We start from the raw sequence: 20,456 nt of genomic DNA, 5'->3' as shown, positions 1-20,456 counted from the left end.
CTTGTCCCCAGTGATGTTCTACTGAATGGAGAGCAGGCATATACAATGGACGTGAGCATAATACCTGTATTTATTATCCCAAGACTCTGAATAATGATCCTAAATTGATGAAGGCACTCAAGCAGATAATTATTACCCTTCATGACACCTCCTCTCAAGCACAGGGCTGCCAGACAAGGTTTTCCCAGCAGAACCTGAGGTTCATATCTATGTAATGGAAATACCATACTTCTCCCGTTTTTGAAGTGAAAAAAATGCTGGCCAGTGTTCCTTGCCTGAAAGGGAAGTGTCCATTGGTCACAGGTAGTGAATCCATATCATGAATCCATACTGAAGCATGGAAAGCACAATTGCTGAATGGATTTTTCTCACCTATACCCATACATGTTGATTGTCACATCTGTAGCATATTGGGTGAAAGACTTGCTGGAACCTGCCGAGCTCAGCTGAAGGCATGAGCATGTGGAGTCATCAGGTATCTGGTGCCTAAATGAACCACCTTGGCTGCACACGCTGCCAAATCTGCATGCAGGCTGCCAAGACTATCACATCACACGTCCGGGGTGCTTCGCAGTGTATGACTTGAGTAGCCTACTTGTCCTGTTTAATAGTTTTTAATTGTTTTTTTTAAAGTCCATCCTATGCACAAAATGAAAAGATTCAGTAAACTATGAGAGGATGTTAGTGGAGTTTTTTGCACTTTTATGCATATCATTGGGCTTTTACACCTGCCAGGAGATCTGACATATCATAGCATTACCCCCAGGAGAATTACACTCAGTCACGAGATTTTTCAATCCCTACAGTCTTCAACAAATGGCATTGTGCCAGTGTGCATTCAAACTGAGCTTTGCAGTTAAGATAAAAAACTAATCATTGGAAAGGAGGGAGAAGTGATGGAATACTCCTTAGACTTCGGAATATGGGTCTCAGTGACCGCCGCAAATTTCCTGCCCTACCAACAGTCCTTTTCTCAACCGTGCAGTCTATCCGCAACAGGTTAGATGAACTGGAAGTTTGAACCACAATCAGACTGGGATGAGGGTCTGTCAGTAAGTGGGTTTGGTAGCCCATTTCGACTGGTTCGGTCACAGACAATTACCAGCAAGCGATGTGGGCCTCTTCATCAACCAGAGGTGCTGTCACACCAACGTGGTCTGAAAGAATCCCAACAGCTGTTTTTCATCATTATTCACATACATTCACGAGCCAGTGCATCTAGAGCTGCAAAGCTGATTGCTAACATAATGGGCACGTATACACAATATATTTACTAGGCAAAACTCAATCTGTCTGGATGACCCTAAATTTATACTCAGGGATAAATTTAACAAGACTTTGATGACATATGAACAGTATGTGACCTGTGACACTACACAAAAGAACTCAAGAAGAATTATCAACCTTTGTTATGGTTCAGTCGGCAGTGCTTACAAATCTTTGCTTCCTTCGGTGCATCCTATCACAGTAGTGTGTAATTTATGCCTATCTCTTTCATCAGTGTGTGGAGAGAACAGTGAAGAGTTGATCAGAGGACAGTGTCCTCTTGTTATTGTCTGCTTGTTATTTGGATTACTTATCCAAATAACAAGCCTTGGGTAAAATAAAATAGCTTAAATCAGTTACTAATTAAAAGAAATTGACCTATTATACTAGTGATCCTCTTAAGAAAAACGTCTCCACTGAAGTGTGTAATAAAATTAGGGAAGCTAAAATGACAATAGGGAAACGATAAAAATGCAATATAACAATGGCGATCTTAGCGCAGCCTGGAAAAAGATTAAAACAATGGCTTCCATTAATCAATGAGACTAAACAATGGACTGGAGAAGCCGGGAATCAAACCGCCAGTCTTCTGACAGGCGGACAACGGCTGTACCTCCTGAGCCACAGCCACTCCACAACCCATCCATGCAAATGGGGTGGAGGATTCAGATTTGTCAAACACTTGCAACGCTTGAAGGGTCTGAGCTCTTTGAAAATGTTTCCATGCTTAGATGGTCTCTTGTCCCTCAGAATGATATTGCAATATCTCAGGAATGTGTCATAGCCCTATTTAAGAGGCTGAACATAAGGAAAGGTGCTGGTCCTAAGGCCATCTGTGGGCACACTTTGTGATATTATACTGACCAGTTTAGTGAGGTCTTCACTTAACTCTTTCAGATGTGTGCCGAACTTGGCCAGATACCTACAACCTGAAAAAAATCCACTATAATACCCATCCCGAAATTTAAAAGAAATCCTCAGGAACTTAATGAGGGTTGCGCTTAAATACATAGATACATATAAATATGGAGTGACAGTGCTCGACTCTCAACTCATTTTCAATGTAAACACAGTTGGTTGACAAGCCTGGACAACAAACAATCCACTTAATGTGGAAGCGTAACTCTGTACTATTTTATGTAATTTTTTATCATTAATTCATTGAGTCTTCTAATTTTCTCATTTATTTGCTGGTTTAATGGGTTGTATGTGAAAGACAAAAATAGCCTAAATGGTATCATGAAGGTCTGCTCCAAGATAATTTGTGCCCAACAAAGAGACTTGTGCTCCTTCTGGGAGAAACAAGTGTCCCAGAAAAGCAAAAGGAATTATCTTTGACAGTCTGACAGTACTGTAATACCCTCAGGCTGGCGTTTTAATGTGACCCTTAGGAGAACAAACCGCTACTCTAAGTCCTTCATTCCTTCTGCTATAAGGCTACTGAACGCCAACAGCAGTTAATTTAACTGACTTGCATTATTTTAAACCAGTTATTTATATGAACTATAACAAAATGTTTTATTTTACTTACTGCTGCTCATTGTTTTCTTGTATTGACCCAAGTATGCTGATCTGTTGCACCTGACATATACCTTGCCTGTGAGCTCTCGAGTTGTGTGCATGGACTGCGTGAGCTGAATTGTCCTTCTTGGGATCAATAAAGTTATCTGGATCTGAATCTGAATTAACACATAGCCCGATGGGGGATATTGACAAATACCTGAGAAAAGATTTAAAGTGAGACATCAGCTGGCTTATTAAATGCAAATGCATTTTAGGAATAAGAAGACACACAGCAGGGGAGGATATTCACTGAGCGGCCAGAAAAATACAAACACCTGTATGATGTAATGCAATGCAACACAAAAGCCCTGCAAAAATTACTTCTAAAATGTTTCTGATTCTTATAATAGAAAAATGTGTGTGTTGACTCAATTCTAGGCCACTTTTCATGCTGTACATTGAGGTGGTGCTGTACTGGAATGCATCATAATGACATCTGACATATGTAAGAGCAAAATCTGACAATATAATGCAATGCAGCATATTACACTTTTACATACTTCACATTCATTTGGCAGACGCTTTTGTCACAACTAACATCAATTAAAGGAGCAAGAGCTAGAAGTTGTCAATTAAGTGCATCCCTTCCATATAAACAACTAAGAAAATGTTCAATGCCTTGCTCTGTGTGTGTGTGTGTGTGTGTGTGTGTGTGTGTGTGTGTGTGTGTGTGTGTGTGTGTGTGTGTGTGTGTGTGTGTGTGTGTGTGTGTGAGTGAGTGAGAGTGAGAGTGAGAGTGAGAGTGAGAGTGAGAGTGAGAGTGAGAGTGAGAGTGAGAGTGACAGAACTTGTTGAGGAGTGTCTGGAGTGCATGGAGTGTCTGGGTGTAGTTGTAAAATGTGGGGCAAATTGGTAGTGACCCTGTGGTCCCACAAACTACAAAGAGCCACAAAATCAGCACCTGTTTCACACAGACTTAAAAATAAATAAATAAAAACTGTACAGGAAGCTTCACAAAGGTAAAATCTACTAAATGGCTTTAGAATTGACTGAAATGCATCACAGTCTGCTCACATAATGTGCACCAGTCTCTGCCAAGAAACAACAATATGGATTTGACCTTGCTGCAACTATTACTGTTCTCTCACATTCTTTCTCTGTAAAGAGGATATAACAACACATTGATGCCCATGCCAGTATACTCTAATTATTTTCTCATTAATCGTCTGATGTACTTATTTCACAGAACATGACTGAAAACTAGATTGTTACTGTATGGGGGCCAGTGGTAATAATTTACATACAGTAGGTTCAATTGTTCATGTGGCATTTTCAATACATTTCTCAATTGATTTCAGCAGAGGCTCATTCACAATATCCCGATTGCTTGGTAAAAATTACAACAAAACATTGTTATGTTATGTATAAAATGAGATACTGCAGCCCTTTCCTGCAACCTGGACTTGGCAAATTTATTCATATACTGTGCATTCTTGTGTTAGGTAAAGTACATGAACACATCCTTCTCAGCAGGCAGTCAGTGATGTCTGACTTAATGTTCATTCTCACACCAGGTTATATTTAAAATGTTCGCCATCATTTGCAATAATGGTATGCTCTCTCTGAATGTTGTGAAAACTATAGAATTTATCTAAAAAAAAAAATACAGCTGTACATGAATGTAATGCTGACAGTGTTTTCACACTCGTTCTCAACCACAGAAAGCCCAAATGTGGGTCTGATATTACAACGCCAACATAACCTGGCACCAATCCACAGCTCTGGATTATTACTGAGGAGGTCTGGTATGTGCTGCTTGGCTGTGTTGGATGTAACAATTCAGTGACATCACTAGGGAAGAATATCCTTTATGTGTTGCTTTTTGTTTTGGCAAAGTCTTCTGTTACATGACAGGAAATCGGCTGTCCTTGAGTCCTCAGTTGGAATAAAAAGTGGCAACAACAGTGCAATGTTTTTTTTCCCAGGCATTCGCAGGTAAGCAAATTATGTGCTTCTATGGGAGAACAAAATGATCTTGCCAATGATGCCCGTGAAGGACCCTTCAGGAGTAGATGGATAAGCCTGTTAGGAACGCTCTCTAAAAGGCAATAAGCGGGGGAGACAATAAATGGCTTTTTTGCTTTTGCTGGGTCTCAGGGGATATTCTCTCAATGAATTAATATTGAAGTAGAGACTCAGGCCTGAGTAAGTTTATGCCCATAAAAATTGGCAAATTATGACCATGGTGACAAGCCACTTCATCAGCAGGGATGTTAATAATGTACAATATGCTTCTGCTATAGGTTGAAGTAAATGATCATTACACAAAAGCAATGCATGAAATATAAGTTAAAGCCCTACACATATCATCAGATCACGGCCTGTCACACAGAGATTAGCCACAGTGATTAAGAAGAATACTGTCATCAATAATAATATATATGCTGGCAAATGCTCAAGTAAAATTTTCTACAATACTTTCTGTTATCATCTTAATTCACTGTCTCGCACACACACTCTTTGACTCCTTGCTGATATCCAAATAGCTTCTTTTGAAATTCTTTTGACCCCAGCAGAAAAAAACTAAATTGAAAGAGCTAAGGAGGGGGGGAAAGGCTTTATACCTCTAGATGTCAACGTCTATCAACAAGCAGGTGAAATGGCAATGTTGGTCTGAAAATACTTTTTCAAATGCATGCACCCCATTTCAATAACAATTACCTCCAATAATCTTCAAAAGTGTTTTTCATTCATTTGAAAACGTGAAACATGAGAGGATTTTGCTCTGGCGCTCAGCCTGTCTGACAGAGATACATGAGGAGAAATGAAGTACAATGCTGCCGTATTTGTTGGAGATGTAGGAAATCTGGCAGTAGCCTACGAGTCTGTTTGTGCAACTCTCACTGTTTGAATGGATTATAGACCAACTGTACTCACAGCTCTAGAAATCCATCTGACTCACAAAAAACTGTTTTGACTTTACTTACCTCTAAAGTGTAAAAGTATTGTCAACAAATGGTCCTAGTCAAGAAACAAATGAGCATTTTGCCAATAAACATAACTGATTAAATTACCCCCCACCCCCCTAATTGCTTCAAAGGAAAAGGTCAGGACCAGTCCTACATTACAGCCAGCTTTTGTTATGCATGGCAGTTAAAAAAACAACAACCAAACAGCTATCATCTATCATGTTCAGCTCAGATGCACCTATAGGCTGATCGAAATCTCAGACACGTGCATTCTTCGGGGTCTAGCACGTCTCCACACAGATTCGTGTTTGGACATGAAAGCACCGGGTTATGTGCTGTCACATCGCTTTATAATCAGCTTGATATCTGCAGACGAGAACCGCTTGGTGTGATTTTAGCGAATGTAAACACTGCCTCAACTACAACAGAGTATAACAGTGCTTTGAGCCACAATTTAAAAAAAAAAAAAATTAACATAAAAGTTACATGAATACAATGGAAAAAAGAGATGCCAATAATACAGGTTGTAATTTCCCATGAGCAACATGTTTTCAGCTCTAAATAAAGCGTCACAGTTTGAGGATGTTGGAAAAAAAAACGCTTCAGTTTACAACCAGCCAAGCAAAGTGCTGCGCTCAACCCAAGCAGCACTTTCGCGCAAGGTGGATAAAACTAACACTCGAGTAATTGCAGCATCAAAAATTAAGTGTTAGTTTAATTCATGAATGCGGATCATGCGAGCCATATGCACCCTTACCTGCCGTCAAAGTCTGCGCTTGCTCCGAAACAGCAGCTGTACAGCAACATCAACTTTACCCAAAATTCCATGATTTCGAGAGTTGCTTGTTATTCTCCGTAATCCAAAAACTGTGTGCAGGAAACCGCGGAGGAAACAATTTAGACGAAGAAACAGCAGAGTTGCTTTGACGCGCGCTGAAGGCGCACAGGTAGGTAAGGTCTGCTGGCGTCCTTCAGACTGTTCATGTGAGATATTCAGGAGGTGCGTAAGAGAACCCAGTCCGCTGCTTAGAAGTGAAGTGCCCCGATCTGTGTATGTGTGTGTATGCGTGTGCATGTGTGTGTGTATGAGTGTGTGGTGCGGGACGCACTCTGCCGGGAAGAGAGCGCACAGCTCTCGCTCTCTCTCTCTCCCTCCCCTCACAAGTTCAGTTAGCGGGCTCTCCAACCAGCAGCACCCACTCCAACAGCCCCCTTACGCCCCTTTCAATAAAAAATCGGCCAAAAAACACCTCGGATATCCAAACAGCAGGACTTGTGGGACTTTTAATATAACGTCGTGACCTGTACAGCCAGGAGGAAGAGGCTCCAGACGCAGCGTTGCGCCGCGCATGCTTTCGACATGCTTTAATTAATTGCATTGCCTGCTGAGGCACGCAGGTGCATCGCCCACCCAGGTAGATGTTACTCACTCAGTAAAGACAATGCAGTGAAAATTACTGGGGATGAATTTGGAGAGGACAAAAAGATGAGCAGCAAAAATGCAAAATGAGTGGGTTTAACACAGATTCAGGAGAGTTTAAATAAATACCAGGGCTTTTACTGGACCTGTGATTATTCAAAATAACAGAAATGTTTTGACTGAAATATTTTGGATATAAAAGATTCCAGCCACAGACTGTTTCTGTGTCAGACTTTGTCTATTGCTTCAAGAGAGGAGCAATCAGGTGCTTTTTCTTGAATGCAATTTTCCTATCATGCTTTCTACCACATAACCTACTTTCTGCAAACTTGATGCACCCTATATGAAATTGCTGGGTCTTTATTATTTTATTTTCTGATTCCATTAGTACAATTCCCCCTTACTCATGAGCAGTACTTCATACTCAAAGTCTAGTGGATTTCTCTTCCTGTCTGGGGGCCTCTGCCACTAGAATAGCCAATAAAATTATTCTCTTGTCTGGACACAATGGGAAGAAAGAAAAAAAAAAAAGAAATAAATGACTGAGTAACCAAACACAGTCACTGAGATGAATGTGATGAAGATTTAATGTGACTACGGCTGGTTGTTTAAAATCACTGCTGTCTCTTGATACATGGCACTGTCCGTCTGTTATGCCCTGTCACCCATCTGATAATAAATCTTTGTGGTGCCACTGGGGTTTGACATCTCTAGAAGCAAGTGATTGGAGAAATAACGGTTGTATATAATTACACAATTAATCACATTCCCTTCATGACTGGACTCCATAAATGTGATTCCATTCTGATTTATTACACTTAAAAAATGAATTGGGGAATGCAAATGAGCCAAATCATGCCTCATTACCAACCATATTGGAGTGTTGTGACTGATCAAATGAAAATTTAAAAGGGGTCGGCTCAACTAAAATACTCATTTCATCTCACTTATTCTGAGTGGTATTTTATTTAACCAGGTTTTGAGAAATCTTAGTGCCCCTGAGATTTCTGCAGCCAACCCCAATGCAGTCTATCTGAATTGAAATTTGTTTTGTTCATTCCACAGCACTGAAAAATTACATCTGAAAAACTAGCATGTCTTCCCATAAATTATGTCTTGGTTATTTTGGATAATCCGCAGTCCTTGGTGTCAACTGTCATGGGGGAAAGTGAGAAATTACTGTGTATATTTGGAGGACTTGGGTTAACTCACTCTTCAATGAACCCTCTGGGGAAAATGAGCCGTTATGATAGATTTTGAACACAACAGCCTATATACTGCAGAAACAAGAACACAATAAACATAAAAATAGAATGAACACAAGAAAATCCTGAACTGGGGTTCCATAAAGGTGATGACAGATGTGTCAACAAGATGAGAAGCATCACAGATTACAAAATATCCTGCAAAATAACAGCAGCTGTGACTAAACAGGAGATGTGTGTATAATCATTTGGTGTTATTCCGAACTCCTATAAATACGCCAAGAATTCTTTATTGGAAAAAGAAATATACAAGCGAAATGACTTTTGTTTTGTAAGTGTTAATGCATGTGAAATATAAAGGAGGAAGCATGATATTTAACATAAAGGCAAAAGCAGCACAGAGGTCCCTTGCACCCATTTTGTTAGGGCTTGCACTCTATTTCAGTGCCTGCTATAGTACTGCTGAACACATAAACAAGGTCACTGTTTGTCAAAAGAGAAAATTCATACCAAGGGAGGGACCCTAAATGTGGAGCAATGAACTGTTGCACAAATGGTCATAAACACTGCCAGTGTAATGAAATGGAAAAACTGTTGGCCAAAACACCAAAGCAAGCTAAATTTGAATTACAAGCAATGACTGAAGTTAATAAAACAATGAAAGCTCCATTATTTCCTGGTAGTGTTTTTCTGCTGCAACAAATTATTCACTTCAGACCTACCTTTGAAAACATCCACTGATGGTGTAGAGAGCAATTCTGAGTTTGTACTTTTGCTTAGCGGAAATTATTGCACATTCAAGTCTTGAGTCAAGATTTAATGTTAATAGTTCAACATTTTGGGGAATGTGCTTTTTCGATTTCTTGGTGAAGCTTACTGCCAGGAGACAGTAAGCTTATACTTAGCACAAAGACTTTGTGGACACCCTGTATGTTATTGGCTTATTTGTCAGTCAATTCATGACAAGAAATTGAAGTGTAGAAATAATGAAGATACTGTATGTTTTGAGACAGTTTGTTCACCAGAGAGTGGTGGCAACATCCTGTCCAGTATTTTTTGGTCACTATTGTTAAAAAAGAAGTTATGGGTTGTGTAAAGAAATTCATATCAACGGATGTATCATTATCAGATTAAAAAAAACAACAACTCTCAAATATGGTCGGGGAGTCACAGCAAGTTGTTATGCTTGGCCAAGAAACAATGCAGCAAATTACACCCAATAAAAGCACAACGTGTCAGTTTCACAAATTTGTTTTTATAAAAATTAAAGAAATTAAATATAGCATGTTAATTGGTGAGCTTTAGAGGGGCTGGTAGGTAGATTATGTCGCCTTTGGACAGGGTTTTTCTAGTCCTTATGCTAAAGTTATACATAACTTTTGTATACAGTGACTTTTGGCAGGAAAGCAAATAAGTGTAATTCCCAAAATATCAACTATTTTTTTATTATTATATTAAGTATATTAAGTATTTGCATATACCAGGCTACTCACTGCCTAAAGGGTAAGATAATCAATATCGCACAGAATTTTTGTTCAGTCATGGCTTCATTTTGCTCCAAAAATGTATAAATGCATGTGTTACAAGTTCAGCTCAAGTTGTGTACCCTTTGAATTGAGATCTACCCAATAAAATAAATGTATTCAGCCCAGTGTGTCCTGACATGATGCACTGCTTGAAAGGCCTCCTGAATCAAGCTAAGCATTCCTAAAAACAGCTGCACATGTAGATAGAAAAAGATTTTTCACCTATTCAGTCTAAACAAAGACTCTTGTCACCCTCCAGCTCTGGATGTTTGGGTTGAGTCGACCCACTTCACGCCTCAATATTCTCCTCTCTCACATGCACTCTTTAAGTAGTGCCACCTCTCCTTTGTGCCTATATGCATTTCTGTAATGTGCACTTGTGCAGAGCCACAAGCATGAACAAGGAGTCAGACGTCTCCTTTTGAAATAATTCCAGTCTTTGGAAGGAACTGTGTCTTTGGCCATTCACCTCAGGATAGATTGACTCTGCTGACTGAATTCAGATGAGCTTGACGTTGGAAAAAGCCTGCACCTCGCTCGTCTATTCCCTCCAGTGTGAGCTGGAAAACCGGCTCTCCAGCTACCTCCCTAGATTTCTCAAGCAGCTGCAATACACTGTCAAAAGGTGACAACACAGGATTTTTTAGATAAACAGATGACCACTTTTATTTGTGAGAATGAAAGCTTAAGGGGCTATACTGTGTCTACAGTACACAGAATGGAAATGTGGAGGGCATTGTGTGATTTTCAGCTACTAGGCTCTGAACACCGCGCATCTAATCAAGCACACTGACCTTTTTGCCAGTATCATAAAATATTCATTGCTGCTGAATGTATTACGAGTTGCATACCATATTCACATTCATTCTTTATGAGACATAATCAGTTCCTCTGTAGAACCATGACAAATGCTATATTTTACCTGATGTGATACGAGTTTAAATCCAGTTTCTCACTCTCTATGCTGCAGAGGAGAAGCAGATAATTCCCCATCTCATCTTTAAGTGCAGATGAGTACTTAACGCTGATTTTTTCTTTTTTTTGTTAATACCTGGCAGCTGAGGGAGCTCACTGCTGGTTTCTATCACAGAAAGCCGTATAGAGACTACTTGCAAAAACAGCATGTGGAAGTATATGTACTTAATTCACAATGTGGGTGTGTAATTCCTGCTGCTTCTGTTTACGGTGACAGCTTGATCACCCAGTTTAGGTAAATATACAAACATAACATAGTGAGAGGCTGGTGAGAGACTTGAGCTCTTCTGATACAACTGATGCACCTAAAAATGAGAGTATCTGAACGAGGAGTTGAGTATTTCTCAGAGAACACTCTTCCACAGGTGTATTTAATTTTTAAAAAAAATCACTTTCAGTCTGAAGATGACATGTGATAGTCCAGAAATAAGAAGCAAACATTTTTTTATTTTCTTGGGCCATTCCTTAAAAAAAAGGCTTGTAAAAAATTCATAAAAAGAAAATGTTGCAGGTGGATTACAAACACAGAGGCTGGGTACTTCATCAAACTCTGACCACACTGAAGATGCTGTGCTGTACACCGGTGCTTGCGGTCCTAATTACACACCGGTGCTTCCACTTGGCTAGCACCATCTTCCAGTCCACTCTTCTGCAGCCACCTTCCCACCAGCATGTTGTTCTTTGGTGAGCAACTCTCAGGCTCCATGGTCATCACCCGCACTGAGTACCCATGTGTCTCTGCTGCCCACGAGCGGTCCAAGTCTACCAGGCCCATACAATGCTTACCTGGTGTGATACACAAAGAAAAAGAAACATTTTACATCCAAAAAACGAGATTAATTATGTGGTAGATTAACGAACTATTATCAAGCTTTAAGTCAATAAAGGGTCATTCTCGTCCTGCTTTTACTTAGAGGAGGGACAAATCTGTTTTGGTTCAATCAATTTTATATTTTAATATTAGACTATTTAAGGCTGATGCAAAATAGATATTCAAAAACTAGAAGAGTGCACTCAGTGGAGTGCAGATCTCTGGTAAGTGTGTACAGTCAATATGTGGCAAAGATAACAGAAACAGGGATTTATTCATGTTGTATCAGGCCTAACTTAAGTGGATCATAACATATCAGGAAATAATCAGCAGATGCTCTGGTTCAAGATGAGACCAAGCTTTTCTATAGATGTCAGTTTTTGAGCCTCACCTTAGGCTGAAATGTGGTCTGCAACAGACTAGGTAAACCTTGTTTTTAGCCTAGCTGATTGGTGGAACTGCCTTTTGCTATCTTGTATCAAATATCGCAAACAAAGCAATGACTGTGTAAAAGACGAAAGTCTAAGCTTTACTATATTACTAGTGAATTAGTAAACTAGTTAATGTAAATATTGTAAAGAATAAAAATACAAAAATATCTGACTTGAATTATATTTAAACCTGTCAAACATACACTGCAATTTCTTTTTGCATATCTGCCAACATAAAAAAAAGAAGAAAAAAAAGGTACCACACACTGTCTCGCTCACGGCTGTTTATTAGGTCGTAATGTTTCGGACTATCTGAACTTCACCAGACATCATGACACTCTTTTTATTTTTGGATTGCACTTTCCTCCTACACACCTGCCACTACTCAGGTATACAGAGATTCCTTTCTTAAATTTTTGGAGAATATCAACCAACATACAAATAAAATAAAGCGAAAACCTGAATAAATGAAGGTAAGAACATTCACCATGTTTACAAACATTTCCCTACATATGCTAAACATATTAAAAAATGCAAACAAGACCTAGTTGACCTAACATTTTGATCGTCAAGATGAAAAGATAGTGACACTATCCAAGGATGAAACATTTCTGTCCTGATGGGAATGGTCTTAAAGGGCATAAGGGGGTCACTGAATGGTTGAATAATATGAAAATTATGTGATTCATATGCAGTTACCAGATTTCTGCCCGATTCAACTGAACACGTGTGGGAGGGGTGAATTAAGACAGTAATGACACACACACACACACACACACACACACACACACACACACACACACACACACACACACACACACACACACACACACACACACACACACACACACACACACACACACACACACACACACACACACACAAATACTGTATCTCTTTCATCCCTCAAGTACAGATCCAGTGATTTGGTGAAACTGTGCCAAGGTGCACTAAAATGTTTCAAAGGCTCACAATGGCAGTTGTGGTTTTCCTTGAAAGAGCACTTCAATGATTTATCATCGCACATACAGTATATTAAATTGTCAGACTCATAATGAATAGTTTAACAAAAGTATCAACATCATCATTTATACTTTTTTGTTTCATGCATTCTTCTTCCTTTCAAAAACCTGGTGCCTGTATAACCCACAATGCAACTCGACTGATGACAGTTTGGAAGGGGATTTGGGTGGGTTATGCAAGCTCCCAGGAACAGCGTCGGGCTGTGAAGCCAATTTGACACAGTGGCCAAACCGTGTAATTACAACTTCCAGGTCTGTCACGTAATGCACACCGGCCAAAAAAGCATTTTTTCCCATGCACAATCATTGGAAAAGGAGTGGCTGTAAAATGGTGAATACTTTTTTTTTTTGATGATGATGAGAATTTGATCCACTCAGTCCAATAACATTTGGAAAGCATAAAAGAGCTGCATGATTAAATTATTTGAAGAGGGAGCCAACTGGAAGTCAGATGGTTCAGCCAGCGGAGGTCCTGAATAAGCTGGAGAAGGATATGGTTATCCTACCAGCGGCTAATATAACCTTGAGCCGCTAGGCTCACACAGAGATGAAGAGCAGACTACAGAGGTCTAATAACTTCACTTGTTTCTTGTCTATAAAGCCCTTTGACACTACCTCATGTATAGATTGTACTAAAAATACATTTTTCTGGATTTGCCTAATCCATCCATAGGTCTTTTTCATTTTCAAACCAAGACTTTGATGTATAAAAAAGGTACACTTTTCAATTAAATGTCATCCATTTGTACATGCTGATAACAATACTGTGTCTAAATCAACACTATGAGATTAGCATACCGTTATATCAGTCAGGCTCTAATTACAACTAATACAAAATATGATTTATTGTAGGGCTAATATTTATTCACATATGTGTAAGGTGTTCATGTTATTTTGTCCATTCCCTGTATGTCTCCATCATGTACCAGTACCATACTGAACCATTTATGCATCAACAACTTCACACTGATATGCCACTTGTCTCTTCTTTAAAGGCACACCTCAAATGTATTATGCAGTTTAGCAGTTAGGTAGCAGGTGGTAGACAGTAAATGTGAGCTTTAGTCTGCCATGCTGCCTAGATGGTCACAGTCACACTGGCAGGCTCGGGAGGGATGAGATCAAACATGGTTAGAAAATGTTAGTGGGAGAGATTGAGCCCTGTTAACTGATATAAAGCAGAAATCGCTGTGACAGGTGGTGTCAGGTACATCTGAAAAGGCTTCAGACTGACGAGGCATTCGGGATCCTCCTCAGATTCAGAATGAAGCTTTGATAAGCTGCAGAGCTATCAGGGTGAAGAGAGTCCTCAGCATAATGAAACACTGTAGTGAGTTTCAATGCATGCCTGGAGGTTTCAGTCTGACAAAACACTTCCCTCTGAATCTGACAACCCTGATCCTGCAGCTGTTCACTGCAGCTGTTTTGTCGCACTATAGAAATCCCTGCATTAACATTTTTACTTTTCTCAAAAATCTAGACCTTTGGAAAATACAGAACGAAACAAGAAAGTCACAGAGTAATAAATCTCAGGAGACATTTTTAAAACATCAATATGTGCTACAAAAACAATTTAAGCGTGAAACAAATTATATGTCAATATGGCATGCTAATGTCCTTCACACTGAAAAGTTGGCACTGAGATTATGAGCTGCCAAGGTCACATATTTTAGAATTAATGTAAAAAAAAATAATTAAAAAAAAGCCATTACAAACAAAAAAGAAGAATAAATATCAATATAGTATGAATATCTACTGTCAGACATACAGTGACATACAGTACGTACAGTGGTTAACTGTTCAGGTATAAGGTAAAGATTATGAGGAGTACCTATGAGTCGCCTCTCAGGAGGGAGCTGGACCGCAGTTTGGTCTGCAAAGCGGCACAGGATCATGTGTTCCTGAAATAAAGGACAGACAATGTGTACATGAACTTTACATTCCAGATGAACCCTGGTAATTTATTTCTAACCACAAGTTTTTCTGTCCTGTTTTTTCCTCGCCACAGTTCACAGAATGAGTGACTCTAGAGAGCGGTTAGTCATCTCTAACCTGCTCTCACTTTAATTGATTCCATTCCTCACTCTGCGGGGTCGACACTGAATGCAAGGCCACAGAGCAGGTGCTTAAAGTTAGCGCTGAACACCAATATCTCACACCATTAGCCCTTTATTCCAGCGACACACTATTTGTCAGTGTGCTGACATTCTGTTTAACTACTGGAGTTCAGGAAGGACAACTAAGGTTCAGCTATAAAACAATGCACTGTCGATTTGATTTCTGCAAGTGCTGGCTCTGGGTTTGAGAGCAGACACACAAGGAAACAGTGAGGTTATATTCAGAGGCCAAAAGAATGGCAAATACCAACCACGATTATTGAAAGCAAAACCACAGAGGGAGACAGGGAAGATTTAGAGCTCAAGTTTAAAGTGGCAGATATCTGTTGGTTAAACAGAATATCGAATTTTTTCCTGTTTTTATACTGTATATAGCTTATTATTTCCAGACTGAAAATATGGCAATAGTGATTATCTTTTGGACAAATGGCAGAAAAAACACAACTTATTTTCACAGAAAAGTACAATTGTACAGTGTCTTATGTAAATACTATATAATCTTCTATGCATCGACAGCCCTGTCAGTAAAAGTCTGTTCTTCTTTCTAGCGCACAAAAGAAAGAAGTTAGAGGTGGTCCAATGTTGTGACATGTCAACTCTTGAGGTTGCCATGGCTAGGACCTGCAGCAAGTTTTGCAGAGATTCTCCCCAGGGGCACTGACAGGTCCCATACATCATCATGGGATGGGCCCTCCCTCTCAGAGCACAGTGCTGTGTCTGTGCTGAGCGATAAGGGATTGAGAGACTGGAGGGTTTGAGCCTCCCACTAGTAACTGCCTGGAAATTTTTTGTTCTCTAGACAGTGATGAGCCCGGTGGTCTCATTAATTCTTAATGTCTGATAAAATAAATGAAACAAAGCAAAGGAATAAAATATTTAGAACAAATCTGACTAATATCTATCTGACTATTAGACTACTACTAAATAAAGTCATATCAATAGACTATTCATATTTTAGGATTTTCCACCTTAGAAATCAGGAGCCATTTGCAGCAGCTCATTGTATCTCCAAACTACATATCTAACAACTGCAGCTAGTTTAGTATATTTTCAATTCATTTTTAACTACTTGAATGCGTTTAACTCAGATGCACGCATTTTCTCATGTGTGCATATATAAATAAAATAAAACGATTACATTTACAGAGGAATGGCAGTTAAGTTTAATATATTGTTTGCTTCCATAAAACTACAATTTTTGGAAGTTAAGCCACAGCTTGTGATGCTACATCCTTTTTATGTACTCGCTTGCTTTTGATTGGAAAACACCAAAAGTTTCAAAGCATTGATTTTCACATTACTAAAGACTTTACTAATGATGCATTACGATTTAGCAAATCACTGGTTTACTAAGTGGTAATTACTAAAAACATAGGATGAACTTTGCACACAAACGTAGTAACAGATTTACAAATAGTTGGTGCAATCCAATCCAAGTGTGTCAGTTTGTTTCTTATTTGTCTAAACATTTGTCAGAATCTCAACAGGCTGCAGTGTTTGCCTGGTGTTGACAATTTTGGTATGAGAAAGCTATTTCAACTTTCACTGGGTCACTGCTCTCCAGGTCCAGACATGTGTATCTATAACATCTCTAACTAAATCTCAAAACTTCTGCTAAAACACCAGCATCTTAATTAAAGTGCAATTAGTGAAAAGAAAAAAATTGTCTCATCGTGTCCAACAGAGTATGTAAGACTGAACAAGATGTTTGAAAACAAGTCATGAATCATGAAGGAGTGCACATAGTGAAATGAATTTAAAGTAAAAATTGACTTGATGTTATTTAATATTCTGTACTTGATATTTTGCCTCAGTGCAAATAAATAACAAATGCAATAGAGGGATTTAAGCCCATTTAAAATCCTACCTTATAAGTCAGGGTCTCTTGGAACCTTTTGCTGTAAAAAAACAGAAAAAAGGTATTTTGATGTTACAGTGAAGTTTTTAAGACATAAGAGTAAAATACTTATATATTTCATGTACTGTATACTTGCTTAGGTCTGATAAAGAGATTTTATTTCAGGACAATCTCTACAACCAACATAGAATTATAGCTCAAGCAACATGCATTTTCTCCACTTTCACTCTGGGAAAGAAAGCATTGTGTGAAAACAGCGCTAATTTTAAAGACATGGGAACAGAGTCAGTGTGCTTGTGATGGTTAAACGTAGTCAGATCTTCGTTAGAGCTAATTAAAAATCAACATGCGGAGGGTTAAGGGGCCATCGAGGTCAAATGGAAAAACTTACGATTAACTTGAACTGTTTGGGCCTAAATGAAATGGGCAGTTTCACAGCTCATAAAAACGTGTGAATTGTCTGGAATGTCGACACCTGCAGAATATTCACCAGTACCTAGAAAATGACCTGAGGGGAAAACACTAAAAGTAGCAAGACGAAGATTGACACAGTCAGGTGCGTAGGGCCCAAACACTGCGTGATTGCCCTCCGGAAAACCGGCTGCAAACTTCTTTTTTTTCTTTAATATTTTACAAGGAGTTTGGGGGCATTGAAATGTCAAGTTAGCAAAAGTGAGCAGCGGAAAAATGAAGTATGTGAACACTCCTAAATATTAACACTGTATACTGAAGGCTATCCTCAAGGAAAAAGTGTAGGGTCAGTAATGCAACAGACAAAGAAAATATAAGTTGGCAGTTCCTTAAAAAAATCACATTTCAGAATATCTCAAACAATCAACATTTAGCCCACTGCTCTACATCAATGTGCAAGGTATATTAAATCCAAGGCCCTCATAGCAACACTTATACTCTATACTACTCAGCGGTTAAATGAATACAAACAAATTTGTTACAATGACAAAAAACACACTTTTGAAAAGGGATTACAATCTAAACCAGCCTTACGTTGTTTCTTTGTGACTTTAAACTCTACCACACTATAAAGTAAATGTTTGCAAAATTTCTAGAATTAGCCTCACTAAATTAAAAGGGGTTGCACCACACAAACCATTTTTTTATTTTGAGTTGGATGCAAGTATCTGATTCGTTTGAAGAGTAAAAGAGATGCTATGGTCAACACATCTGACCAGACACATGATATAATGGTGTTTAATAAAAATATAAATAGGGAATATTCAAAATTCAATTTCACAATATATATCCCAGCATACTACAAATGTTTTAAATTCTAATAAATGCTAACAAATTTGTCATTAAGTTTGCCACACCACCGTTATCGGCCTGGTCATCAGGAATGATTGGCCGGCCTACAGAGAGGAGGTGAAAGAACAATAACCTCCATCACAACGTCAGCAAGTCCAAGGAGATGGTGTTGAATTTCAGGAGGGTATAAGAAGTGCACACCCCCATCTACATCCAGGGGATGCCCATGGAGAGAGAAGGCAGCTTCAGGTTCCTCAGGGTCCACATCAGCAAGGACCTGAAGTGGTCAACTTATATTGAGTCGGTGGTGAGGAACGCAAAGTCAGCACCTCTTTTTCCTCAGGAGACTGAGGAGGTTTGGCATAGACAGGAAGATACTCTGCAATTGTTACAGATGCACCACTGAGTATCCTGTCTGGCTGCATCATGGCTTGGTATGGGAGCAGCTCCAAGCAGGACGGTGAAGTTATCAAGGACCCCAATCGCCCCAGCTACACTCTTTTTTCTGCTGCTGTCAGGCAAGTGGTATAAAAGCATCAGAGCCAGGTCCAGCTGGCTCAGAGACAGCTTCTATCCGCAAGCCATCAGACTGTTGAACTGTGGTACTTTGTGAACATACATAACACGCACACATACACTTACACACACACAGTCTCTCTCTCTCGTGTGCTCTCTTTGTCTTATATATACTTACTCACTTCCCACTATACACACATACACTTTCTTGCTTACTAGGCAATATGTATATTTTTATCAGAATAATTTATTACCCATCACTTATGTGCAATACACCATTAATCTATTTACCACTTATGTGAAATACGGCATTTGTGCATCAATGTGCAATATAAGGAATATTTGTGTACATTTTATTTAATCTCTCTCTTATCTTTCTTAACTCTATTTCCTGTCTTAATAATTGTAAATATTTTATTATATACTTTAATTAAAAGTTGAGCCAAAAAGAGGCCAAATTTCACTGGCTTCAATGCTGCCACCCACTGTGTTGCTATGCATGTGAAAATAAAAGTTCTTAAGTATCTCTCCTTCTGCTAAATTATCTTATCTATTATTAACTGCAGCTAGATTAGCATAATATATTTGCCACTTATTCTAAACTAGAATACTACTAACTAACAACATATTTTTCAATATATCCTTACATAAATAAAATAAAGTAATTTGTACATTTACAAAAGAATAGCAGTAAAGTTGAAAATATTGTTTGCTCCTTGAAACAGTAAAATATGCTAATGCTTGTAATGCAAACATTTGTTACAGTGACTACAAACAAACTTTTGACTTTGGTAAATGATAATAGTATAAATGGGATAATGCACTTTGAAGTGTGCTTCTATAGAAAGTAATGGACTTTGAGGAGGAAACACTATCCTGCCTCAGTCATTTAACATTCATCATCTTAGATGCATTATTTCTTCCTTTACAGCATGTAATGATATTGTCCTTTAAAGAGTATCTTCCCAAACATTAATTTCATTTTAACATGATGAAGTAAGTATAAAACCATTAGTTCAAGGCCTATAATATAATTACAGTTTATTACAACTTACTTCTGGGTACGTGGTCAGACAGAGCCACCATGATCAGAAATGGTTTGAACAAACGCCCAGGTTAGACAAACTTATTTGGCCAAAATTAAAATGTTTATTATAAATATTGATCATTGCTTCCTGGTTCACCTTCGACCTACTGTGGTTGTAGTTTTGCTGCACAACTAGATACCTACTGTTATTTAGCTTACCTCCAAATAGTGGTTTAGATTATCTGGCTACAAACTATTGGCTGATAAACTATTTGTCTGATTGACCAGACCAGATCAGACTGAATGATGGCCAAAACTACAAAAATAAAACCTAAATTGTGTTAAATTGGAGCATTTCTTGTGGCATTATGGACAACAAGTTTTCCATAATGAGTGGTTATATAGTTGACTAATTTGCTGGCGATTGCAGTCTTAGCTGCCACAACAGCCATCCTACACAACAGCCTTGTCTTTGTTTTCAGTACCCCAGAGTTTGTGATTCTTAAGCTATTACAGTGTCATTAGTCAAAAGAGTGCTGCTATAGCA

At 38.7% G+C, this 20,456-nt stretch overlaps 3 protein-coding genes across 4 annotated transcripts in view; all 3 read right to left on the bottom strand.

Annotated features, from left to right (window-relative positions):
- npnta (nephronectin a) overlaps window positions 1–6,764 on the bottom strand; it is a 47,500-nt gene extending 40,736 nt beyond the window's left edge. For both annotated transcript variants that reach the window (XM_062431474.1, XM_062431482.1), the window contains exon 1: window positions 6,496–6,764. In XM_062431474.1, the coding sequence (XP_062287458.1) occupies window positions 6,496–6,566 (71 nt within the window). In that variant the 5' untranslated portion in view covers window positions 6,567–6,764. The remainder of the gene's footprint in view (window positions 1–6,495) is intronic.
- Window positions 1–20,456, bottom strand: part of ndufb6 (NADH:ubiquinone oxidoreductase subunit B) — a 334,342-nt gene that overhangs the window by 31,000 nt on the left and 282,886 nt on the right. The window lies entirely within an intron of this gene.
- Window positions 10,302–20,456, bottom strand: part of gstcd (glutathione S-transferase, C-terminal domain containing) — a 49,254-nt gene continuing 39,099 nt past the window's right edge. Inside the window, exons 10-12 of the mRNA XM_062431462.1 lie at window positions 17,113–17,143; window positions 14,960–15,029; window positions 10,302–11,650 (exon numbers count right to left, since the gene is read on the bottom strand). Coding sequence (XP_062287446.1) covers window positions 11,460–11,650; window positions 14,960–15,029; window positions 17,113–17,143 — 292 coding nt within the window. The 3' untranslated portion in view covers window positions 10,302–11,459. The remainder of the gene's footprint in view (window positions 11,651–14,959; window positions 15,030–17,112; window positions 17,144–20,456) is intronic.

Source organism: Scomber scombrus, chromosome 2, assembly GCF_963691925.1.
Source record: "Scomber scombrus chromosome 2, fScoSco1.1, whole genome shotgun sequence".
Classification (NCBI taxonomy): Eukaryota; Metazoa; Chordata; class Actinopteri; order Scombriformes; family Scombridae; genus Scomber; species Scomber scombrus.
The sequence above is the reverse complement of the archived record's forward strand: the minus strand, read 5'-3'. Positions and strand labels throughout refer to the sequence as shown.